We start from the raw sequence: 27,617 nt of genomic DNA on the forward strand, positions 1-27,617 counted from the left end.
TCATCATTCTTTTTTTTTATTAGCCTTTCTACTGCCTTGACATCTTTGGGATCATGTCCCAACTCTATAATTAAGTCCTCTAAGGACTTTATCCTAGTATCCTTGGCCTGTGAAGAGGCCTTCTCTAGTTGGAATTGCACTAATATATTATTCAACAAATTTTGAAGCTGATGTGCTGCAATGGCCTTGCTAGTCAATGTAGAATAGACCATTTCTTTGGTTTGTTTATGCAATTCTATCTGGTCAATAGGATGTATATCCTTCGCCAGCGCTTAAAATCTGTCTTTAGATACTCTGCTATTGACCTGGGCTGCTGTGAGGTAGGCTTCAGAAAAGTCATTTGTATTTTACCTTCTTTCACATTGAAGACTGATATTAGCGTTGTTTGATTGGTGGGAGCCATCTCAAGGTATTTTGCATAGCTCTAAGCCTTTAGCCTTTCATTTATGATCTTTATCTCTTTGTATTTTTGTCTAATGTCTTGGTCCTGTCCAACTGGAGCCCTAAATGAGGATACTTCCACACTCTGTTGCCTTTCTAGCATCTGAGTATGTGTGGTGGAAGGTTATTGTGTTCCTCCAGAGGGAGTGGCATGTCTGCTCTCTCCCTTTCTGAACCTGTGGTTCCAGTTGTTTCCTCTGTGAATTCTTGTTCTAAAAAAGGGTTTAGCCTTTGCCTCTTAACATAGGTTTGTGTCATTGGTATGCCAGAATGAGTGGCCTCATCCCTATCTCTTTTGGGATTATTCTCCTCACTTAGAGGAGTGTGTACAATAGGAGAAGTACTCATAATGGGTTCTAGATGTCTTGTTTGAGTCAGATCTTCTAATATTTCTGGTTGCTCTAACTCTTCTTGTTCCTGAGGTTCTTCTTCTACTTATTGCTCACTGTGTTCCTGTGTTTCCCTTTGGGATTGGGATTCTCCTGGTACCTGTACAAAAGAATCTTCATCAAGTCTCCTCTCTAGATCAATTAACACATTATCGACAACAACTTTTGTGCTATCTCTGTCTACTAGAGTGTTTTCCACCCATTCAAATTGATTTGCATATTGTTCTATCTCAGGAATTATGTGGTGGATGTAGGGAGACAATTTGTTCTTCTGTTTTCTATTGCAAATGAAGTCAAAGAGGTCATATCTCCATATGAAGCTTTGTTTCAGTTTGAGCCTTTGAAGGATTTCATCTGCTTCTCTTCCAGCTTCTCTACTATTGCATATAAAGGGGCCTAGCTAGTCTTTTATTCTGAGTTGGGCCTTTTTCTTGGCATTTACAAAATGTACCTCATCTGAGTTGATTATCTGCCTGTAGTACTCTAGGGAAAATAACCTCATTGGGAGGTATCTTGGTAATTTATAGGGTAGCTAACTCACAGCCATATATTATGATTTCAGTGTGATTTTGGTATAAGTACCAATCTCCCACTTTGTGTTGTTTGGACAGCTGTAGGATCCTCCTGATATCTGCGCTGATCCTTTGAGGAGGATTTCCTAACAACATGGTTGCCACTAGATACACAAAAAGGTCTATGAAGTCTGTGTAGGTATATGGAGATTCATATTGGTGGATTAAAGGGATCCATAAGACTACTGAACTAGGGTTTCCTCTGGTATCAAGCTTTTGAAGAGTGAATGGAAATTTATCAGCGTGATAGTATAGGAAAAGGTGATACAAAACTGATGAGTACTTAAATGCTCTTTCATTGTCCATTCTCATGAATTTGATCATGCATTTTATTTACAATGAATTTGGCATAATCAAACATGATGACAGGGGATTGTCCAAGAGTGAAAATGGACATGAAGGAAATAATGATTACATCAACATACTCGCTGGTAGTATAGCGTAAGACACTAGATATAATTGATATAATGTCTCGGCCAAGCTTGGAAAAAATGGTCCACATATATGGGGTAGGATCCTTTGGTATGTTTTTTTCTTCCATAATGAAGGTCTGGAATAATTGAGCAAGTTTGGCAAGGGAAATCTTGGGGAATCTGTCTAGCAGGTCTCCAATAGAAATGGGGGTTAGGATTTTCCCTTGTTGCAACTTTAGCATTTCATTGATGGATTCAACAGTGATAGTGAAAAGTATAGTATGGTTAGGGGGCATCACTGCTCTTAGGGTGGGACTGTAGTTCATATGGCAATAGTGGACAATTTTGGAGAAGATATGGACTCTAGGGAATTGGTATTTTGACAAATTTGATTCCCAAAGACCTATTTTGTCTGTGTGGTTTAAGTACTGGTCTCTGTACCTGCAACACAACTTCAGTGGGGATTCTTCGATACTGGTGTCCTTGATTTGAAAATCTTTGTCCACTAGAGGGAGATGGTCTAAATCCGGGTGGGGAGTGGTAATTGTTCAGACATTCATTGCAACTGGAGCGACCATTCTTGGTTCTTGTGGATTCAAGAATGGGGAAAAGGGTTTTTAGCTAAATTGGGGGAAAATTGGTTTAATTCAGCGCTGTTTGGGGCTGCTGGGCAATTATTTTACTTATTTACTTGATAACTTAAAGCAATTTAGTAACAATTTTGGGAATGAGACAGGGTTTCTTGGTGAATTCGAATGAATACCTAGTTTTTGGCCCTGAATGGGTCGATGGACGACTATGCACAGTTCATAGGAGGTGTAGGTGACTCAAGGGTGGACTGGAAGTTTCAGTAGCTTCTACAAGTTGGTGGTTGGACGTGGGTTGACAGTTGCACGTAGTCTGTAGCTTGCATGGAAGTCTGAGAGTCTTTTTCACGATAAAACCAAAAAACAATGAGTTTTTTAGTTTTATTTGCAAAGTCCATTGATTTGGCAGGTACACGGGGAAAGGTACATTTGACATTTAGCAGGGGACAAGACGTTTTGTCGTCTAGCAAGAGGCGGAAAGCGGGTTTGATCATGTTGCTTTTGGGCTGGAGTGGTTTTGGGGGGAGGCCGCCCGATGCCATTCATTGGGTGCCATGTAGCATCGGGGCCCAAAAGGAAACCACCCATATCAGGCAGGTAAAGGTCGGACTTCGGACGCCGCCCGATATGATCGATAGCCGTTGGATTAAAGAGGATCGATCGTACGGTAGTCGGGGTGGAGTTTTGACATGACGTTTAATGGAGGGGCCCAACGAAGGTTTTAGAGCGGCGGGATTAAGTTAATCAATGGATTATAGTGGATTAAGGGCATCGGAGGTGATTTCATTGGCGGAGGTTGATTATTAATTAACCGCAGATCGGTTAGTTAATTTCTTTTATCGGGATAGGGTTTTTATAAAGTTTATATTTCAAACTTTTCGGGGCGGGATATTAATATAGGGGTTTTATTTATAACTATACGTGAAGGGTTTATTGCTTTTTTGGGATATAATAAATATGTAAGTTAGAAATTAATGTGGAAACGAAAGCACTAAGTGTAATGTTGTTTATTTTATTGTTTATAACACATTATACTTAGGCTTCAAGTGTTTTTTTGGTTTTTTGAGAAAAGGTGTCTTTTGATGGAGATGATCACTTTTTCTAAGGTTATATCCTTAGAGAAAGGGGTTTTTTAGGGGAAAATGACTTTTCCTTAGGAAAATGATGTTTTCTCCTAGGAAAATGGATTTGTTGGGGTATATGAGTGAATTGAAGGGGGAGAATGTTTATGAGGGGACTTTTAGTACTTAGGACCTATAAGTCATTAGGTCGAGGGTTCGGTCCCTCCAGAAGTCAGAGAAATGCTCTGAGCCCCTTTGACTTAAGATTTTAAGTACTTAGGACTTTTCTTGGAAATTAGTTAAGTGAAAAATGTAATGAGTGAGGGAGGTTAATCACATTGACTTTTTGAACTTTGATACATGCTCAATTTTCATCCATGCTTAGAACTTTGATGGTGAAGGTGATTAATATGCTTGTATCTAATAATCATCACAATTCTGCAACCATTCTTCTACACCCAGCTACTCATCCTACCATTTTTACTTCTCTTTAATAAGGTGCACCTAAGCTGACAAACCCTTATCAAAACATTTTATTTTCTTTTACAATAGTAATCTATCTAAGTCTAACCTTATTACATCCAAGGGCTCAGATTAAACAGTTGAGCTCTTTTTATTTACTCTACCTATCTACTTATCTGCCAAGATTAAACAGTTTGGTCAGATTTTATTCTCTATCTCTAAGCATAAAATTGAAAACATAAAATAGCCAAGTTTAAGCATTTTGACTATTCATGGATTGTGGCAAAGATAACAAGTTGCACACAATCTTTTATTCTGCATCAAAAGTAAATAGTATTGGCATTTTGACTTGCACACTTTCATGGTCTTTTTTCTTGGGGTTTATTTTTCATCTTCTTTTACCTTTTTATTCTTTTTGTCCTTTGATTTTTCTTTTAGGACATACCCTCTTTACATTTTTTAATTTTTTAAATATGGAAAACATTTGCAAAAAGCAAAGATATGTTCATATTACAAGTTTAATCTTAGCCATTCAAAAATTATGACTCCTATTGGTATAGGAACTTAACACTATGAATAGACAGGAGCAGATTTCTACCAATACCACCACAAGCCATATATAGACCAGGATTACCATAGGGTGGAAAGTGTTGAGATTGCAACAAGATGATGGAGCTTAGTGAAAAGAGTCACCTTCACTAAGTGGGTTCGCAGGCAAATTATGGCGCAAGTTCTATTTTTTATCATAGTGTGGATGATCACAGTGTGGGTGATCACAGTGTGAGTGATCACAGTGTGGGTGACCACAGTGTGGGTGACCACAGTGTGAGTGATCACAGTTTGGGTGATCAAAGTCTATTTTTAGACTGACTGTCAAAAATAGAAATGTCAAATATTATTGTCTCATAATAATATTTGGACTATAAACTTGATCTTATTCTCTTGGAGCACTTCAGTTTGAGCTACAGATGTGGCCCATGCAGCTGTCAGAAGGAAGTACGCTTTTCTTATGAGTCATTTGAGTTGTTGCATGCATGACTTCAGTTAGAACTCAATCAGTTGAGTTTGGTGGAGTTGATTGTGGAGTTGATGGAGTTGTGTTCAGTTTGACTTGGTTAAACTAGTTGTAGTTAGTCTAATTGCAAATAGACTAATGATGAGTTATTAAACTAATTATTAACTCATAATACAACTATAGAATACATCAGTTAACTTAGTTGCATGTCAGTGCATGTTCAGTTCAGCAGGGACAGGTGTTAGAGAATCAGATTGCTATCAGTTGTGACTATAGTTGTGCATCAGATCTTGCACAATCAAGGGATTGAGTATGCCAATGAGTTTGCTCATGTATTTGCCCAGTTTTTAGCTTCTTCTCACGTCTTACACATTGTGAGTGATTCTTTGGAGGTGAAATACGAGTTTGGTAGACCATTCTCATTCATTCTTGAGCAGTGGAGGCAGGCAAGCAGTGGAATAGATTTGGAGATCAGATCTTAGATGTATTGTGTGTAATAGGTGGAGATGGTACTGGATTGCTTGTGATAAGCATTGTACTTTGTAATGTTACATGGTCTCAATCATTAATATACAGATAGTGTGGGGTTTTTAGCGAGATGCTTTCCCGGGTTGCATACTATGTTAATGTGTGAATTCTCTTGATGTTTTATTGTTATTGATGCTGCTATATTGATGATCAACGTAGAGGAGCTTATGTATTGTGTATGTATTCCGCAATAGTACATGATCAGGATAATCTCTGTTGAATATGTGTTAAATTATTCAAAATTTCTACATGGTATCAGAGCTGTTGATCATCAGATCTACTATTCAGGAAGTGTTTACATTCTATTTCTTCAGGCGGAGTCTGTAATCGGGCCAGGTAGCCTCTGGATTCATCCTTCCTTTGGAAGGTGAGATATCCGGTGAATGCCCATACAGTCAATCTTTGTACGAGAAATATTGTGTTCTCACGAATCTTAGATCTGAGGCGGTTGAGTTGGTTAATGGTGGAATTCGAATTTGCAGCAGTGTTTTCTTGGTGACAACGCTGCAATGTCTTTCAACGGATTGCGATTGGAGTATGCTCTTGAGGGCAGCTCAAACTATATTGCATGGAAGGACAGGATGGAGGCGGTATTGGATGATAACGGGCTGAAGGAGTTCATAGATACGGATATCCCAAAGCCTAATGATGCTACTGAGGCGGAAGTTTGGCAAAAGAAGACCGCAAAATGTCGAAGGATTCTGTTGGAGGGCGTGAAGGATCACATTGTGTCTAGCCTCCATGGAAAGGCTACTCCATATTTGATGTGGAAATCATTAACAGAATTATTCCAAAGCAAGAGCGATCAGAGGAAGCTGGCGCTCAAAGATAAACTCAGAAACATCAAATGCGAGAAGGGTGACAGTATTCCCAAGTATCTCACGAAGTTCACTCAGTGTCGAGATGAGCTGGGAAGCGTGGGGGTTACTGTCGATGATGAGGACTTGGTGAGCTTGGCTCTCCTTGGTCTTCCGAAGAGTTGGCATTCCTATCAGGACTCTATCAATGGTCGGGAGAAATTGCTAGGATGGGAAAGACTATGGTCAGATCTTGTGCAGGAGGAGATCAGGCGGAGTACCAGGGACGGATCTTCATCAAAGGGAGCTGATGAAGAGAATTGTGCTTTGGCTGCCAAAGCAAAGAAAGGGAAGAGCAAGAAAGCTTCTCAGTCTGGTGCGAAAGGCAAGAAGCAGGATATGTCCAAGGTGAAGTGTTTTCACTGTCACCAGTACAGACACTATGCCACTAATTGTCCGCAGAAGAAGAAGAACAAGCAGGCTACTGGATCTTCAGCAGGAGAGGCTCTAGCCTCACAGTTTTAGCTTGATTTTTCATTGATCGCATGCTTGGTTTCAAGTGTGATGGGATCAGTGTGGTTCTTGGACAGTGGTGCATATTTTCACATGACAGGAGATAGAGATTTGTTCTCTGATCTGGAGGACAAAGATCTTGGAGTGCACATCGAGATGGGCGATGATGGTAGATACAGTGCGACCGGTATCGGTACCATTTCCTTTGAGAGGGAGTCTGGTAAACCCTTCGTATTGAAGGAAGTCATGCATGTTCCAGGATTGACAAAGAATCTCATCTCAGTGGCGATGTTAGAAGACAAGGAGTATGATGTTGTTTTCAGCGAGGGAAAGGCTTTCCTGCGCAGCAAGACAACTGGTGAGACCCGGAAGATAGGGGTTCGAGTGAGGAACCTTTATCAGTTGCATGTAGATGGATGCACAACAATGGTGGGCAAGGCAGAAGGATTGGTGAGCCAGGATGATGGCGAGTTGTGGCACAGGAGATTGGGTCACCTTCACCATGGAGCCTTGAAGATACTGCAACAGATCACTATAGGGCTTCCTAAAGGCACACTTGCGCAGTTAGATCAATGCAAGGGGTGTACTTTGGGGAAGTTTGTGAAAGCCACCTTTCACAAGAAGGATAGTCATGCCACGATGATCCTTGAGAGAATTCACACAGACATGTGTGGACCTTTCTTAGTTGCTTCGACAGCAAAACACAAGTATTATGTGATTTTTGTTGATGATTTCTCTCGTAAGTGCTGGATCTTCTTTATGCAGAAAAAGAGCGAGACATATTCAAAGTTCTGTGAATTCAAAGCACTCGTCGAGAAGGAGTCGGGGAAGAAGGTGAAGGCTCTTAGGAGCGATAATGGTGGTGAATACATCTCAGACAAGTTCAAGGATTTCTGCAAGGCAGAAGGGATTCGTAGAGAGCTCATAGCTCCCCATAACCCACAGCAGAATGGGGTAGCTGAGCGGAAGAACAGAATGATTGTGGGTGCTGCATAGGCAATGTTGCATGATCAAGGCCTACCCCTTCACTTGTGGGTGGAAGCATGCAATACAGTAGTTTATGTGCAGAACCATTATCCTCATAGGATACTTGGCATGAGTACACCTGAGGAGACTTATTCTCGTAAGAAGCCTGATCTTTCTCATTTGAGGATTTTTGGTGCTAACATTTACATGCATGTGACGAAGGATGCCAGGAAGAAGTTGGAGCTGATCGCAAAGGTTGGGATATTTGTGGGGTACACTGATACGCCCCACAACTATCGTGTGTATTTTCCAGACAGTGGTAAAACTGTTATGCGACGAGATATAAAATTTAAGGAGGAGAAAGCCATGAAGTGTTCGCTTGAGAGGGAGCTACACTTGCATGCAGATGAGGAGCTATTAGTTCCTAAGGATGAGCTTCAGGACGTGGATCAGCCATAGGACGAGGTTCATGGAGTGGAAGAGACCATTCATGCAGCACCAACCATCAGAGGGCAAAAGCGCTTGACAGAAGCTGAGCGACTGGCTCAAGATGCAAAGAAAGTTGTAGGACCACCTACAGCCCAACGCAGGCAGAGACAGTCACCTGATCGGTACACTGGATACATGGCTCTGATGAGCAAGTGTGTTATGACTGAGCCATCCTCTTTCGAGGAAGCTGTGGAGGATCCCGCATGGGTAGACGCCATGGTGGAAGAGTATGATTCTATTGTCAGAAACAATGCATGGGAGATTGTTCCTAGACCGGAAGGGAAATCAGTGGTGGGTTCGAGATGGATCTACAAGGTCAAGCAGGCAGCTGACGGGAGTGTGGAGAAGTACAAGGCAAGATTTGTTGCCCGAGGCTTTTCACAAATAGAGGGGATCGATTATGAGGAGGCCTTTGCACCTGTCGCAAGGTATTCTTCCATACGGACGATTCTTGCTCTCTCAGCACAAATGGGATGGCACATTCATCAGATGGATGTGAAGATTGCGTTCCTCAATGGAGTCATTGAGGAGGAGGTGTACATTGAGCAGCCCGAAGGTTTTGAGGTCTTCAACAGCGAGTTGCATGTGTGCAGGCTCAAGAGAGCGTTGTATGGGTTGAAGCAAGCACCACGTGCTTGGTACACACGAATAGACAACTATTTCACAGGACTTAGATTCTCCAAGAGCGAGGCGGATCCTAACCTATACCAGATTGTGGTGGAGGGTAAGTTGCTTATCATTGTACTGTATGTTGATGATTTGATTCTAACGGGTGATGAGCTGTTGATATTGTCATGCAAGAAGGATCTTGCTACAGAGTTTGAGATGAAGGACTTGGGCCTCCTTCCCTATTTCCTAGGATTGGAAATATGGAAGCGCAGTGGTGGACTGTTTGTTTCTCAGGGCAAGTATGCTCGGGAGATGCTGGAGAAGTTCAACATGCATGGCTGCAAGCCTGTTGATACTCCTCTTCGTGGAGGTTGGAGGAAGGAGGATGCCACTTTGGGAGAAGAAGTGGATGCCACTGTTTATCGACAGTTGGTGGGGTTGCTAATGTATTTGGTCAATACACGACCTGATATATGCTATGCAGTTAACCAGCTTTCACAAGCTATGGTTAAGCCTACCAAGATCTTCTAGAAGGCGGGCAAGCATGTATTATGCTACTTGAGAGGCACATCGGGATATGGTTTGTGGTACAGACAGGAGGATGAGGTGAAGCTATGTGGCTTCACGGATGCAGATTGGGTAGGGAGCCCAACAGATAGAAAGAACACATCAGGAGGGGTCTTCAGTATTGGATCGACAACAGTTTCTTGGTACAGCATGAAGCAGAGATCCGTGGCACTCAGTTCAGCGGAGGCCGAGTATATGGCAGCAAGTTTGGCTACATGCGAGGCTATATGGATGAGGAAGATCCTGGTTGGTTTGTTCGGTTCTCATTTGGATCCTACTGTGATTTACTGTGATAACCAGAGTTGCATTAAACTCTCGGCTAATCTTGTATTTCATGATAGATCTAAGCATATTGACATCAGGTACCATCATATCAGAGATTGTGTGCAGCGGAGGATCATGTTGCTTTCATATATTCCAATGGAGGATCAGGATGCTGATATTCTGACGAAGGCTCTCACCAGGAACAAATTCGAGTACCACCGAGGCAGGATAGGGGTTGTTGATAATCCATATCTTGTCGAGAGGGAGTGTTGAGATTGCAACAAGATGATGGAGCTTAGTGAAAAGAGTCACCTTCACTAAGTGGGCCCGCAAGCAAATTATGGCGCAAGTTATATTTTTGATCACAGTGTGGGTGATCACAGTGTGGGTGATCACAGTGTGAGTGATCACAGTGTGGGTGACCACAATGTGAGTGATCACAGTGTGGGTGATCAAAGTCTATTTTTAGACTGGCTGTCAAAAATAGAAAAGTCAAATATTATTGTCTGATAATAATATTTGGACTATAAACTTGATCTTATTCTCTTGGAGCACTTCAGTTTGAGCTACAGATGTGGCCCATGCCGCTGTCAGAAGGAAGTACGCTTTTCTTATGAGTCATTTGAGTTGTTGCATGCATGACTTCAGTTAGAATTCAATCAGTTGAGTTTGGTGGAGTTGATTGTGGAGTTGATGGAGTTGTGTTCAATTTGACTTGGTTAAACTAGTTGTAGTTAGTCTAACTACAAATAGACTAATGATGAGTTGTTAAACTAATTATTAACTCATACAACTATAGAATAAATCATTTAGCTCAGTTTCATGTCAGTGCATGTTCAGTTCAGCAGGGACAGGTGTTAGAGAATCAGATTGCTATCAGTTGTGACTATAGTTGTGCATCAGATCTTGCACAATCTAGGGATTGAGTATGCCAATGAGTTTTCTCATGTATTTGCCCAGTTTGTAGCTTCTGCTCACATATTACACATTGTGAGTGATTCTTTGGAGGTGAAATACGAGTTTGGTAGACCATTCTCATTCATTCTTGAGCAGGTATTGAGCAGTGGAGGCAGGCAAGCAGTGGAATAGATTTGGAGATCAGATCTTAGCTGTATTGCGTGTAACAGGTGGAGCTGGTACTGGATTGCTTGTGATAAGCATTGTAATTTGTAATGTTACATGGTCTCAATCATTAATATACAGATAGTGTGGGGTTTTTAGCGAGATGCTTTCCCCGGGTTACATACTGTGTTAATGTGTGAATGCTCTTGATGTTTTATTGTTATTGATGCTACTATATTGATGATCAATGTAGAGGAGCTTACGTATTGTCTATGTATTCCGCAATAGTACATGATCAGGATAATCTCTGTTGAATATGTGTTAAATTATTCAAAATTTCTACAAAAAGGCCCTAAATATATATTTTTGTTGTTTTATCATAGCTTTATCTAAAACATGTATACATTTTTTTTACTGATATATAAACAAACAGTCTGAATATGTGCAGGGATTCCTACAACAAATGGCTTGGCCATTTATATTTTTGACACAGCTAGTTTCGAAATGGTCATGGGCCAACAATACTTGCATATGCTTTGGGCATCTACTACATGTAATTTTTCCACATAATGAAAGATTACGATTTTTCCATTGGAAAAAAAAAAAAAAAAAAAAAAAGCCTTTAAATAACAACTTTACCTGTCCAATGCTGAGGATTTCCTCCCCTTGAGAACATAACTAGTTCTCAGTTGCAACTCTTCCTCCACTATTTTTTTCGGGGAAAATAGAGTTCGTAATTTCTATTAAAAAAGAGATAATAGAGATTACATGTTGTTGATGCCAAGGCATATGCAGAAGTGTGGCGGTAGCCACTTACAATATCCAATACTTCAGGGAAGTATGCAGAAAAAGCCCTCAGACAGGGCAGCCATAAATAGGGTGTGTAAACCCCAACAAGAGTATACGCCAACCCTTACAAGCAAATAAAACAGTAAATAAAAGAAAGCTCCTGTGAAATGTGCAGAAGTAGTTCAATAGGCAGCCCAAAGACAGTGGGGAGAGGCACGAAATGGGAGGTCACTCCATCCCCTCAACTCTCCACCAAAATCCGCAGAAGCCAAGAGAGCCACCCATACCCAGAGAAGCCAGAAAATAAACTAACCAGCAACAACCATAGACGAGCGGCACGAATCGATGCAGAGACAGACTCTACATCTCAGATCCCTCAACACTCTCCAAAGCTGCAATGGTGACAAGCAGAGGACCAAAAATGTACCCAGCCATCAGCACAGGAGCCCATCAGGACCCGGAACGAGCTGAGGCGAGTCCGTTCCGGGGGCAGAGGCGACTAGGGCAGCCACCTCGCCCCCATGATGAAGATCAGAAGCCCAAATAACCCTTGGCCCCTCCTACGGCGCAGAACAAGACGCAAGGCCAAAAACCCTTTGTTGGAACGCAAGACAGAAGGTTTGTCGGTGAGCAGAGAGCCGCCGATGCACCAGGGAGCCGCCGCCGCTCAGCCCAAAGCCCGAGTCGCAGAGAAAGAAAACCGCGCTAGAGACAAAGGGTCAAGAGCACACAGCGGACAAATCTGGTCACAGAATGCACGAGTTCCTCCGCAGAAAGGCACCAGAAGACGAGCCCCCGCACAGAAATCAGGCGAAGGTAAAAGGAAGGTCGGCCAGTACCCCCACCAGCTGGTAGCCCCGCCGCCGCAGGCTCAGGCCAGCCAGAGCCGAGCAAACCCTAGGTGCCGCCCCCACGGCTTCGTTGATAGTTATTTTTTGGACATATGTTATTCTTATGTATGGTTATGAATTCCTAGATATGTGTGTTGACCTAGTCATCGATGGGCATGAGTGTTAGGATTTAATGAAGTCTTTGTATGAGATTCTAGGCTTCCTCCACTATTACTATCACTTTGTTCATATTTTTTCATTAGACATGTACTATTATAACTACAAGAACTTTGGAAATGTTGTTGGATCTTACTTTCACCCACATTTTTTTTCTTTGTGGAAGCATTTACCAACCTACACAATTCTATTCATAACGTAAATTTCACTTCTATTGAAGTTTTTTCTTCCCAAAAAAATAACTGCTTTGACACAACCCTTCTCACTGCTCCCAGTTTAATCACCTCTCGCCTTTGCTATGTATTTCAAGGAATATTCCCCCCATGCCATTTATTTGTGGTTTCGTTTAAAACCCGCAAGGGCACTAACCCAATACTCAGAGCCAATGTACACAACCATAGCTACGGGGTTAAATACTTTATATTTTTATATAGTTATCATAGACATGCATCAACTATGCTTCTATTTCTAAGGCCTTGGCTGAGGCCTTGGGTCTCCAATTAAAATATTCCTAATGGTCGTGCGCTGGTGGTCATGTGTTCTACTAGCGTTCTCCTAATTTTCTATGAGGATATGATATGTATCCACATCAACAACGAGCATTCATTGCCCTTTCGCATTTATTCGGCTAGTTCATGCTATCGAGGGCTCTAGCAACGAAATGTTGGGGTTCACCTTTGTTTCAAGGCTCCAAGCTTATGCAAGGGTTCGACTCCATTTGGGCCTTCGCGCCAGTAAGGACTCATTTCCTTGTGACCTTCCCTAAATGTCGAAAACCATTCAATAGTGGAGGGTGAGAGCTGAGATCGATGACAAACAATGATTTGGGGTTTCAAATCGATGAGGGTTCGCTACCTTGTCACCTCTCAGAATGGTCGAAAATGATCCAATGGTGGAGGATGAGCGATGAGATCATTGGTTACCAGTCCAACAGGAACCGACCAACTATAAGCTTGAATGATTCATCTCTCATATGATTAACGGGGATTGGTCGAGGGCGTGTGGCCCAACCCTTTTTCGATGACTCTTTCAACCTTTAAGAAATGTTTCATAGTGTTACAACACGACGTATTAATTGAATAGGTGCCACATGCCTTACGATGCTTTCCCAAAAGCTATAAACTCCTTTGAATGGGAATTAAATCCTAGCTTTAGTTGACAAAACTTGATTCACGAGACTCTCACGCAAAGTTCTCAACTCATGTCACTTCTCTAATATCGGTCCCCTATGGGCATTCCTTTGAGATTTATTAGGTCGCCTATTCTGATGTTCCTCCTCGATGTCCTTCATTCTTTTGTGATCCCAATTTGGGCTTTAATTAAGTGTGTACATAGAACTATGCAATCTTAGTTTACTAGGACTCAATTTTCCATCACTGTGTTGATGCTTGGTCAATAAGACGTGATTCATATGGACTCTCATTAATTAAACATAAAACATACGTATATGTGCAAACATACATAAAGAAAAATAGAAAACATTATATTACTTTAACAGGTGATATTTACATGGGTTCTATTTGGTCTCTTTGCCTAAGCTCACTAAGGCTCTTCTAGCTTTGTTCCATTAAGCTAATTTTTCTCAGACCTTCCCGAACCTCTATCTCACTCTACTACTAAGAGCGACCCCTCACCATTGAATTTTAACTATACATGCAACTTTTCTGCTAGACAGGGAAATATCCTAACAAACCGACACAAATGAACATTTGTCCTAATAACTCAAAAACTGCCTAACACCTTAGGTTGTCACTTGGCATTATTAGAAAGGCTCATTTGACCAAAAAGCTCCAACTCAACAAAAAAAATTAATGACCATAACAATCCAAATTCTTTTGAGCATGAACACATGTAATTACATAAAATTTCTAGATTTTATACAAATTAATGTTGGAGAAAATCTCTCCCTCTCAAAAAATCTTATGACTCCATTGGGTATAGAAAAAATGGTTTCTTGGGGTTAAGGCTCCTGCATCACATAGGCCTAGTGTCGAGTTAATTCCTCGTAGACTATTGTTTCTTTTTCCTTCTTGAAACTTGTTTGAAAGATCCTTACTTCCCAATATTTTGAGAAGATATAGATGGTTTAGAAAGTGCTTGAGATGTTTGAGTATTAAGACAACTTTTGGCAAACTTCCCATACTCATAACAAAAATTGCATTCGAAAAAAAATGGCTCATTACCCATAGTGCATAGTGTATAGATGTCTCCAACACTTCAAGTCAAATTGAATCACCTTAGGATGTCCTTTTACAAAATCTATTTCTACAAAAATTATGTCACGTGCGAAGATATTATCCTTAAGCTCTACCTGACTACTATAATAGTGCAACTAGTCATTGATAACTTTGATAATGGTCTTCTAGATGAATTAATTGCTCCAAGCCGGGTCAACATACCATAATACAGATTGTTGATGACGATAACATGACTTTATGGGGTCAAGGATGGATGATGCCTCAATAACTTCATCTCCCTGACCATTGGTTTGGCATTTGGCATAGATTCACTGCAAACCTTAACACGACCCATTTCTGAATAAGAGAGAGTGAGGATGCACTGATCTAGGCTCATGCCTTCGGAATTTACTCTATGAAATATGGTTGTCTTTTTAATTGAAGAAAATAAACCACTAAATGTGTTTTGGTGGTGGTGGAAGCTCTAGAAAATTGCTTGCTTGGCAAAGGCGAGGCTATTTCAGTGGTGCTTACTGGAAAATAGGTTGCCTACAAGTGACATACTCTTAAGGCGTGGCATCATTGGATATTTTAGAGCCCTTTATGCAAAAGGAATGTTGAAACTATAAATCGTCTTTCCTCCTACGTCCCTTCACTGCCACAGTTTTTTGTCCATCCATAAAAACGCAAAATTCTTCCTTTACTACTATCAAGGAGCATACGGTTAGCCTGTAATGCAGAAGTATTCTAGGATCGATCCATGGCTCTGGATAAGGTGACTGTCCTTGCCCATATATGCATTAATTTCAAATTCAGAAACTATTACTCACCCCTGCATAATACCTGAGGAAGTCATTGATCGTTTCTACGGAAGGAAGTAGCGAGCATTTAATGCCATATTTGTATTTCACATTTATAGGGAGAGAAATAGCGAGGTCGATGCTCTGTCTAAAGAAGGTGTTGCATTGGATTTGGGCACCTGGCATAAGGTGTTGCATTGGATTTGGGCACCTGGCATATAGTGGATTGACACAATGATGTTGAACAAGTTTTCCTCCATGGGTCCTTTAAGGAGGGAAACCTAGATGCAGTCTAATTATCTCTCTTCTCCATAGTGTTGGCAATTTATACAGGACAATCTGCAAAGAGCCAGTGTTTTTATTTTTTTCTCATCACGGACAACTTCTATATGATGTGTTTATACAGAGATAGGTCTGTGGTCGGTTTCGATGTGGGAAATAGTATGGTAACATGTTATATGAAGCTTTTATGCTTACCTAGTTTGGATGAAAATGATGCAGATAACAGTATGGTAACATGCTATTTTCTCTCTCAGTAGTCAGATTGTATCAACTATGGCTTTGCGACAGGCCTTGGCGTGGACAAGGTGGCTTTTGACTCAGTCATGATCTTCACAATGGGAGGGTACCCAAATTTATGCTTGACTATTGATGAAATGGTCTTTTCATGTATTTTTCTCTATTGTAAGATTATGTTTCATCGCAATGTATCTAGGTTTATTTTGATAAGTTATACCGTTGGATGGACCCTACAGAATGCTTATGTTACAGTTAGAATGATTTTCGAAATATAATAGAAAATTACGATTTCTTTTTCTTGAAAAATATAATAATATAAATGTAACTCAGTTATGATCTTCGCAATGGGAGGTTTGCCCAAATTTATGCTTGACTATTAATTAAATAGTCTTTTGATGTATTTTTCTCTATTGTAAGATTATGTTTCATCGCAATGTATCTATGTTTATTTTGATAAGTTATATGGTTGAATGTAACTTACAAAATGCTCATGTTACAGTTGGAATGTAATTTTCGAAATATAATAGAAAATTATAATTTTTTTCCTTGAAAAATATAATAATATAAATGTAATCATTCAATATCTAGGGCTTAAGGCTTGTTGCAGATCCAATGTCCAAAACACTTTGGGCATAGAAAATTCTTCGAGTTGTAGGTGCTCTAGTTGGGGATCCAACAAATATATGGGGAATTTGCTCAGACTTTCAAGGTAGTCTAGAAGAATTCACCACTATAGAACCTTTGATGTCCATCCATTGATCCATGGTCATTGCTATATATCCATAGTCTTAAGTAGAAGTTGCAGGTAATCCATATTGGGAGGTTGTCATGGAGGAGGAGTATCAATATCTAATGAAGAATTCACCACTATAGAACCTTTGATGTCCATCCATTGATCCATGGTCATTGCTATATATCCATAGCCTTAAGTAGAATTTGCAGGTAATCCATATTGGGAGGTTGTCATGGAGGAGGAGTATCAATATCTAATGAAGAACCAAGCCTAGGAGTTGGCTCCCCTACCTCTTATTAGGAAACTTGTTTAATGTAAATGGATTTATCAAACAAACATGGCAATAAATGGACTTGCGGGTGAGTACAAAACACAATTTGTATATGTCTAAGGCATAGACTACAATGCGACCTTTGCACATATCGCAAAGGTGGATTCCATTGAACTTATGCTTGCCATTATAGCTACCCATTGTTGAAAGGTTCATTCTATGGATGTGAAGAATGTATTTCTTCATCAAGATTTTGAGAAGGAGAGGTATATGGAACAACCAAAGGAGTGTATCTAAAATTCATGTTTTGTATGTAGAATGTGGAAATCTTTGTATGGCCTCAAGAAGGCACCATGAGCTTCGTATGTGAAGATGGATTCCTTCTTTTTGTCCCAATATTTCCCTCATTTTAATTTGGATTCTAATGTTTGCATATATTGACAAGTGGACTCTTTCTTATTGGCAATTCTTTAAGTAGATGATTTACTAATCATAAGGAGTTTAACATCATCTATTGCTATGGTTAAATCTTCCTTCATAATAAGTTTTCCATGAGTGATTTGGATTGTTACATTCATTTATTAATATTGAAATCACCCAATCTGATTTAGAAATCAAGATTCCATAGCCCAAATATGTACTAGATCTAATAACTAATTACCAATCTATTGTGACACTTTTTCTTTCAGTACTCAAGCTTAAAAATGGGAATGGTGGTAACACCCCTTTGGTGGACAATGTATAGTATAAATGTTCCGTTGGGAGTTTGCTTTATCTTACCCATACTATACTTGGCATCTCTTATGTTGTTAAAGTAGTTTCGAGATACATACATGAGTCCCATGAAATGCATTGTAAAAATGCAAAGATAATTATCTTTTGTGTTAAGGGTACTTACAACTTTGGGATACATTAATTGGAAGATTGCTCTCTTGATCTAGTTGGGTACGCACATTCTGATTGTGCTAGTGATGCCACAGATCATAATTCTACTTTTGGTTATGTATTCAATTTTTGTTTGAGTCTCATTCTTTGGTCAAGCAAGAAACACTTAACCATTTCTATATCAATTATAAAGGTAGAATATATAGGTGAAACCAATGCAAAAACACAAACCATTTAGTTGCAACATATTCTCACTAAGTCTGGCATTTAGTATTACTATCCTACAACCATATTCTGTGACAGTTAGAATACCATATAATTCTATAGAGGTTTAGTTTAGTGGTTGAAGACCAAGCACATTGATATTGAGTATTGATTCATAATTCCATCTAGGGGGAGGTTGGGGGATTTCCATTGGGTTTTCCCTTTTTCATCTTTTTTCTGAAGATTTTTTTGGTACTTTGGTACCTAACATGGCTTGATATTGGTAATTTGGTACCTAACATGGATTCGCATTGGTGTGTTGATGTACATGCATCATTTTCCCTCACATGCATAATGATCTCTATGTGAGAGTGCATACCATGGGAAAATACCATGGGTAGCTAAAACTATGGCTTCATAAACCGTTGTTGGTAAAGTCCACTTTATCTTAGGTAAATTCTTGTTTTCTAGGAATAAGTGTGCACTTGATGAGGAGTTAGAACCTAGTTTCTAGGAATGAAAGCACATGACCTAGTTGAGTAATTGTTCTCATGTTTGGATAATTTATTTTCAACATCTTAGTGAGAAATACAACAATAAACATCCCTTTATTTAACTTCATAGATTAATCTTTCTTTTAATCCAAATCTTTATCTTAGGGTCATAAATGAAAGATGCTAGCATATTCTTGTTGTCTCATGTACATCAATTGATGAAATTTCAAATATTAACTACCTTGTGTCTCTAAATTCATGTTTACTTTTTCACATTTACTTAATCCAATTGTGAAATTACCATACAAATTATCAAATAACAAATGAAACCATGTGAATACGTGAGTCTATAAAATTAATGGTTGACATGATCTTATTAAAAGGTTAAACCAATCTTGAGCACCTAACAACCAAAAAGTATGGGGTTGTGTTAGTTGTATTGCTTCTCACTTAGATTCTAGATCCTTTTGTAGATTGATTAGCCAAATATTATAATATGAAAAATAATTTTAATGAAAAAATAAAATGTTTCTATTATAATATCAAATTTATAATAACATTTAACTTATTACATTATATACATGAAGCTGGTTTTGAATGAACGAATAAATAAAATAAAGAGAATAAATATTATAATCCTTACATAAAACATTGTTTTTGAAAAGGGTACTTTAACTTTTCCTTTTTCAATTAAGCTCTCTAAAATTACAAGATTTTAAAAACTTAATAATCTACCACTTTTTGGGCATCCATTGATGAGAATGCTATATTCTCGATCAATGTGGAGGAGGATGACTTCCAAATCCATGGAGATGGAGGATGCACTATTAAACTAGTCAGAAGCACTGACATGGATTGCTATATATCCCTACATGGAATGTCAAAGTTAACTTGTACCTTAGGGTGTGACGCCTCCAAAGTAGCTGCTGGAAGTGCAAAGTTGTCCATCATCACATTCCTTTGTCGCTTGAGGGCTTCTTCGAGCAAGATTTTGAAAGGATCTCCTGCACCCTCGTCTTTATTTTCTCCCCCATGGGAGGCCGTTTGGATTTGCGAGGTTGGTCTTGCAAATGTTCGACTAGTTCAAGCCCTAACTCCTTATATCCCGACCTTGTTGGGGACATGCAAAGAAAAACAAAGAAAGAGCAGACCGCTCTAATACCACTGATCCAAATTTAAACGGGACCACAACAAATTACAAATATAACCATAAATACAAAGATGCAACAGAAATAACTACTTGGGCGATGGTAGCTTATCTCTAAGAAGAGATGTGGCAGGTACATGTCTCTGAACTGTGTTACAATGAGGCTCAACGACCTATTTATTATTTAAAAACATGAGAAAACCCTAAACAACCAAAACCCTAACCCCAGGAGATGTAACACCAAGACTCTGTGGGCCCCATTGGGGTTAGTTGGGCAGCCAACTTCACGGGGTCATAACTTGGTCATATAATCTTCATTTGGCGCATACAATACCTTGTTGGAAAGGTCTCTCCGAGTACTACAAGATTTTCTGCAGGCTCTGCCTTTCACCATGGGCCAACAGTGGACCTCAAAAAAGCGTCGTTTAGGAGGTCAAAACTGCTCCGGAAGTTTAGGACCCGAAAAACTACTAAAAATAGTAAATGTTGAAATAAACATGGAAACAAATGAAACGGACTGAAGGTCTAGGTGGGATAGGTGGGTGGCTACCAATATCCATCTAGATCAAAAGCAATGCCCACTGTTCCTTCAAGTGCTTCCACAATACCAGCCACTACAACTTCTACAACAAAACCCCCATCGTATAGCATTTTGGTCACTAGGTCTAGTAACACCAGCTCATGGAGACCACAACAGGGTTAAGCATTTTGGGGTCCCTACTAGGAACAACCATAGTCCGACCAAATGCATTCATGTTCCTCTGGATCTCGAGCTCATTACAAAGCCACATTGCCCACCTTGCAAGGATGAACCTCCCATGGAAGGAGAAGTCATACCCCCTCCTAGCACTCCTTGTGCTCCTTCACCAATTGGGCATGGTTCTCCCTTTCGACCTCCTACAACCAGTCCACCTAATGTTGGTAGTGCACCTCCAAGGGGCTAGCTCCCCTTCATGTGGTGGTTCTCCAAAACCAAAACTTCCGCCATTTCCACCAATATTTCTCCCACCACCTACTTCTCCTTCCTATGGTGGCTCTCCAATATCAAGACTTCCACCATCCCCACAACTATCACCCCCACCACCTGCTTCTAGGTCTAAACCTGCTCTCCCTTCTCCCACCACCACTTCGCGTCCTAATCCTCCACACAAGCATCCAATCAATAGACCCCATTCTCATCATAGCTCATCATTGCTTACATCACCAGCACCAACAAATCCTGAAACTCTTATTAGCCACCTTACACCGCCAACCTACACAAATCTGCCATGACCACCACCACCAACAAATTCTGAAACTCCTATTGGCCACCCTTCACCATCACCCTACAAAAATCCACCACCTCCCTCTAGTTCTCAGCTTCATTACCCACTTCCATCATCGTCATATTTGAAGCCATCTCCCCGCCTCAGGCCTCCACCTCAGCCTCCTTCCAATCCCAAGATGCCACCAAACTCCTCACCACATCCCTCCACCTCAACCTCCCTCCACTATTCCACTACCATTTCCCCACCCACCTCCACCATTCTAATGTCACAAACCTTAATACAACCTCATCTTTCCAATTAACCTCTCAACTCATTCCCACTACCACAAACACCGCACCACGTCCCTCCACCTCAACCTCCCTCCACTGTTCTACTGCCACTTCACAAACCTGTACCATCTAATGTCACAAACATTAATATAACTGCCGGTCCGAAGTGTCCAAATGCCACCCACTCATTTCAAATACCGCTCGGCAAGTCTTAATGCTCTAACACCCTCCCCACTTTTAATGTTTCTCCACTCTTTGACACATAATACCTCATGGCAAGCTCTTTCTAATGAAAATTTGTTATACCAATGTGTGCATTGGCATACGTGTGGAACAGCTGAACGACTATTAGTAGAAATTTTTTCAGAATTTTTGTATTAGTGTCTATAATGTTATTACTTTATATCAGATCGTATGTTCTGAAAGTCATTATCACTTGCACACCGATAGAATTTGATAGCTACTAAATACTGTTACTGCTATCACCAGTAACAGTATTTATACTGTTACTCCGATCATTCTGTGGTGTTACTCCGATCATTCTGTGTGTTGTATATATACCTGCACTTAAACCGGACTGAAATATTTATCTATGTTGGCATTATGAATTTATTAAAGAAAATCTGCAATAACTTAACATGAATGGTTATCACTATTTAGTTTCGTTGGTTTCATAATTCAAAATCTAAATGCAAGTAATATAAAATATTGGTTATATTTACAAAAGAAAAAGGATAACAGATTGTATTGCACCCTGTTACCGGGAATTAAAATCAACAACTAATTTACAAAAGACAAAGGATTATAGATTGTATTGTACTCTATTAGCGACATGAAATATATCCTATCAAAATAAAAATCGACTTGAAATAATCTATCAGAGATGTTCTAGTGTCACATCCCATAGATAACTTAAGGAACTAGAGTGTAAGCACAACTAATGGAAATCAATGAATGCAATGCTTCCCTTTTATGGATGTATTTCGATTCTGGCATGACATATTCCTTTTGGAGCTTGGGAAAGACTAACGTGTTTGTATTATATGGCTCTCGATAGTAGATTAAGGAATAACATAGTGCTCTCAATTCCAGTTGTTCAAAAAGAGCTTGGATTTATTCGTTGTTTTCCCATGGGGAATCATTTCACTTAGGCCATAGCTTGTTATACTTTGTTTAGAGGGGATTAAGAAAGAACATGCCCTACTTTCTATGGGATTAAGGAAAAACATGGCCCTTGATCCCACTTTGTCCAGGAAAATACAAGCAATTTCTTAATAGAAGATTAAGTCAAACATCAATCTCCATGTATGCAAATTCAATAAATAAAACATTTCACATATCTCCATGTTTTAAGAAAATGTTTTACGCATAGTATTGAGATTTCCAGTAAAGTATTTAGATTTCCAATGCAATCAGAAGAGAGTAAGATTAAAATGGTTTTTGATGATTGAAAAACTTCATTAATAACTTCATAAACTCATTCCTATCATGCGTGCTAAAGATGGCATACAACCTGAGGAAACTGGGTTTGGGGAAGAGATGATTGCGTTTGGGTTCATCTTTTTGGCTCTAGTTGTGTCTTGGTCTCTTTTGGATTTGCCACAAAGCTTGGCCGTCTCCCTTGTTAGGTTATTCTGGCCCACCATTACTGTGAAGGCATGATTTTAAGATTGGGTTTCACTGGATTAGCAAGGTTAGGATCTATTGGGTTGCTTTTGAAATACTCTTTAAGTTTGCAAGATTGAGAAAAACGCTATGTTCATAAGGAAGCACTACCATGAATAACGAACAACATATGGTGAAAGAACAGAGCAAGCAGTATTAACATATGAAGAAATGCATCTGGCATTGCCCTATAGGGTACAAATATTTCTTGTATAAGAATAATGTAGTGTATCTGGCTTTATAGTAGAGGCCATTTCCTGAAAAAAGACAAAGGCAATCCTTTGATGAACGTTGAAAGCTCTGTACAAATTCAATGCAGTATTAACATATGAAGTAATGCCATTGCACTACAGGGTACAACTATTTTTTTGTATAGGAATAACGTAGTAGTTTATTTGGCTTTGTACTAGAGGCTATTTCTCGAAGCAGGCAAAGGCAATGCTCTGATGAAAGATCTGTATAGAGTCAATGCTTCAGATGGTTTACTATATGGAACCTCGTGTCCTGCACCCTTGACTGTTGCGTAAGTCAAAATAATCTCAGTTTTGCCGTTCACTGAATGACCGTACGCTTGAGTCCATCCTGCCACCTGCTCAATTTTGAATTTTAATCAGCACTATCTACATAAATGCTGCTTATAACCAGAGTTCTTACATAAAGAAGATGAGAGTTTACCTGTTGGTGATTGTACCAAGGGGCATATGAAATGACTGTGTATAAGTTAAGCTCCTTGGCCAGGTTCTCGACAATGGTTCTTGTCGCTGTAAATGGCACCTTTGAATCTTGATCTCCACTGTAGGTTTGATTTTACTTTCAGTAAATCCAATGTTGGAACATAATATAGTGTTATTAATAATGCTTTCAAAAACACGATTTACCTGTAAAGTGTAATGCGTAGACCTGCCTTTAGAAGATCAGAGAGGACTGGTATCATACTGATTCCTCTGTTTGTTTGATCATAGAGGAATTTCCTAAATCCAAATTTAGTGTTAGCTATTGCAAAATTTATCAGAATTCAATAGTTAAACTTTAAAAAATATAAATTAAGTAGCACAAAGCAGAAATGTTAATTTTCTTGTGGGGGAGGGGAAGTGGAGGGGGATTCTCTGTGACTGAATTTTGGCCCCATGATGCATCTTTCTTGATATAAATTTTGGATTGCTTGGTAATGAAATAAAAATGCATAATCCTAAATACAAAACCAAACAAATATATAAATGCTATAAAACATACCGAGAGCAGGCTTCCCAATGTAGATTAGTGTTTGCATGAAGTGCCTTCTTCACCTCTTGCTTGTTCAGATATTGGTTTATTTTGAAGTGTATGCACAGGTCAATCTTATTGAAAGTATGTTCAACCTGTCAAACAACAACAGAGATCAATCCTGAAGAATTCTGTCTAGCTGAAACAACAGTGGCTGAAATCAATGCTACCACATATTGATTATCAATCTCAACATCAAATTGTATTTATGATGAGTAAATGACTTACCTGATGTAGAAATTTCCTTGGTTTTCTAGAACCTGTTGCCTGGGATCCTCCAGCATCTAGACATAACCGCAAGGAAACATCTTCCAAATTTATATTTCTAGTTTCACTTTTCACCTTGCTGAACACATATTGGCAATCCTCAGACAGATTGTTAAGAACATATGTTTCCCTCCACCTTTTGGAATTGTTGCACATAGACTGTGTCAGTCGGTAAGTTTCATCTGAGATGAGACTATTTGACCACAAGGATTCATCGTTGCTTATGCTGATATCTATGTCTAACAAAGGATTGCCCATCTGCAAGCAATTTAAGGGACAAAGCAAATGTCAGTACAAAGGATGAGCACTGATAGATAAACAAATAGATTTGATTTGATTACAACAATAAAAACAAAAGCCCCCCATGAGAAAGAACTCATTGTTTCACGATGAAATGCACATTCTCTCAACAACATAATATTACTCAAATCTCCTTGGTGATTTTACCCTTGGTACAGGCCTTACAAGACTAACATGGAATGGAGTTACATTTCAAGCTGGACCTTGAGCCTAGCAAGCTTAAAATAGAAAGCAAAACCCATGTTTAATAGGGATTGCCCAATAGCACGATTAGAAATGAAAGCCCTTAACCTTTTCATTAGCTACATTCATTATGAAGGTTGTCCCGGTTGACTGACCCTTTGTAGTTAATGAATGCCATAATCACATGAGCTTTAGGTAAACAAAATCTACATCATTGGAAGAATCCTAAAATGATTGTGAAAGAAGATAGACATACAGCAATTCCTTCGAGGTTAATGGGCTTGATGTTGGGCTTTTTGTTGTGCTCCATCACAAGAGTTGCTAATTGAGGCACATAGTGTCCTGCAAGATTACATCAACCAACATAGTTAGTGTTAAACAAGATACACAACAACCAACATAGTTAGTGTTAAACAAGATACACAACAACCAACATGAACAGCTTTAAAGAGCTCAAAAGAACAAGTGAGCATAATATATGTTAAAAGATAACGCTAGGTCATACCTCCATAACTCTCCCCTGTTATGTAAAAATCTACACCTCTGTATTCCGGAAATTTCTCAAACCAATTCAAAAGGAAAGACAGGTTGTCTTCAGCTGCATTAGTTGACACTTGCTGTTCAGTTATAATCTTATTCAATATTGCCCAAAAACTACAGTTGCCATGATCATCAATCTAAGAACATATTTCATTGCAGCAATCAAAAAGAAATATGGATAACAAATAGCATACCAGTCATTGCATCGTTATAATACTGGTAGTCTGAACTAGTGTTGGAATAAGAAAACCCCACACCAACTGGGCTCTCTAGATATAGCATGTTTGTTTCTGTCATCAATAAAATTGCACATGGTATATAGTTAGCTTCTAGTTATGTTTCAAGGAATTGCAGATGGTAAATGTCATGGTATATAGTTAGCTTCTAGTTATGTTTGAGCCTTCAAGTCATGGAAATGATTGCTAATCAATCCAAGAAAAAACAGAGTTGTTACCTGTATTCCAAGAGTACTTATTTCTCAACAAAAGTTCGGCATTGTATCCGCCGGGTTTAAAAGGACCATGCTCCATGAATGCTCCATACCCAAGTGATGAGCATCCAGGCCCTGCATTGTCCTCCATATCCATATTCAATTCAAATTTCGGCAATGTCTTAAACTTTTTTCAAGAAGGAAAAACAACTTATATAAAATAGTAGTAGTTACATTTGCATGATTTTATATCATCCCCTTGCATCATGATCCCCATATTCTACCCCTCCAAATAAAAAACGTTGTCATCTTTCACTCTAATTCCTTGTAAAATTTCATCTGTTAGAGCTTGTCAAAGAGGCTCTGATTTCTTTTTGGAAGAAAAAAAATCGTTGCAAAGGAGGCGAGCCAAATTAATGCGCGTCTTCCTGATTTCCGCTGCATTTAGGAAGGTGGACCCGTAATCGGAGGTGGGTCCCTTCGAACACTCCTCATTCCACAAAATCGAAACAGAGACCGAACGTTGGTCGTGCCGGTTTGTCGGCAGTCGAGTGAAATTAACGGTGGAGTTTGAATTTATGGTTTTCTCCAACCGCCATACAAAGAAAAATCCATCATGGGAACCCAGTATTGTTGAACCCTAAACCCATATTTCTATTTCTAGTTTTTGTTGAACCCATCCGTTAATAGAAAGGAAGGAAAAGTGAGTGAATGCATGTTTTTTCACCTCAAAAAATTACCCCCCTTTTTAGTTATTCAACAGAATTAGAATACAATTTTAATGGTATGATTTGCTGATTTCTAATTTCTGGAATTTTCATTCACCTTACGGCAAAACTGTATCTGCGAATTTGAAAACTGTATCTAAGAATTTGAAGTGACTATCAACTAAAATGTGAATGCTTGCGGCACTGGGAAAATCTAGTAACTGAACACTGGTTTTTCTCCAAAGTTTCTAAGAGATTAACCAACCGTAATGTCTTAAACTATAAACGGACTATATAACAGAACAGATTATTAAAGTAGTAAAATTAAATTATATAGCAAATTCATAGTTAAATATCGAGCAAATTATTGATAATATATATCATTACCTCCAGTGAGCCATAATGTTAATGGCCTTGATTGGGGATGGGTGGACTCAGCCTCCACAAAGTAGTAAAACAATGCTCTGCCATGTTGTTCATCAACGGTAATATATCCGCTGTATTGCTTGAAGGAGCTGCTCCCATGTGTTTGGTCCGGGAAGGCGTGCAGCAGATCAGCTTCAGGGGCAGCCAAGGCCCCTGAAGAGAGTATTGCCATTAACAAGATAATAACACCTAATTTAATAGATGACATTTTGCATCTACCAGGTCCAAAATCCATGATGATTATTGTTATATCTAATCAGCAGCTTTAGAATATACAGGTCCGTTGGTGGCAATTCACAATAAACCAGGGAGTGTTTGCTGAGTCGAATTAAATCTGGATTGTTTGATAGGTCACATTATGCTTATAGAGTGATTATGGATGTTCTTTTTGTTTAATCTAGACTTAACACTTCACATTTTTTAAGAAATGTTTAAGTGGTTTTTAATTTAGAATAAATATAAATTATAAGTGGTATTTAAATACGAATTAAATATTAAATATATATATATATATATATATAATTTAAAATTAATTTAT

The 27,617-nt window shown here is 39.2% G+C and overlaps 1 protein-coding gene across 1 annotated transcript; it reads right to left on the reverse strand.

The window, feature by feature from the left end:
- Nucleotides 1-23,383: 23,383 nt before the first annotated feature.
- LOC149147263 (serine carboxypeptidase-like 46) lies at nucleotides 23,384-27,314 on the reverse strand. Its single transcript, XM_089441767.1, has 10 exons — nucleotides 27,041-27,314; nucleotides 25,971-26,081; nucleotides 25,711-25,806; nucleotides 25,482-25,574; nucleotides 25,233-25,318; nucleotides 24,455-24,751; nucleotides 24,197-24,321; nucleotides 23,864-23,934; nucleotides 23,639-23,756; nucleotides 23,384-23,552 (listed from the first exon to the last, which is right to left on the reverse strand). The coding sequence occupies exons 1-10, from the start codon at nucleotides 27,312-27,314 to the stop codon at nucleotides 23,516-23,518; spliced, it is 1,308 nt and encodes a 435-aa protein (XP_089297893.1). The 3' UTR covers nucleotides 23,384-23,515.
- Between the last annotated feature and the right edge of the window lie 303 nt (nucleotides 27,315-27,617).

Source organism: Pinus tabuliformis, chromosome 9 (genome assembly GCF_031772625.1).
Source record: "Pinus tabuliformis cultivar Carrire ecotype Pingquan chromosome 9, CPIR1, whole genome shotgun sequence".
Classification (NCBI taxonomy): domain Eukaryota; kingdom Viridiplantae; phylum Streptophyta; class Pinopsida; order Pinales; family Pinaceae; genus Pinus; species Pinus tabuliformis.

What these genes read in the sequence shown, in the direction of transcription:
- LOC149147263 (XM_089441767.1), bottom strand. Translation starts at nt 27,314, where the DNA reads ATGGATTTTGGACCTGGTAGATGCAAAATGTCATCTATTAAATTAGGT. An exon ending in TAAGTACTCTTGGAATACAG is followed by an intron (nt 25,807 to 25,970) that starts GTAACAACTCTG and finishes TATTGATGACAG; the next exon opens with AAACAAACATGCTATATCTA. An exon ending in CAAGGAAATTTCTACATCAG is followed by an intron (nt 24,322 to 24,454) that starts GTAAGTCATTTA and finishes GTTGTTTGACAG; the next exon opens with GTTGAACATACTTTCAATAA.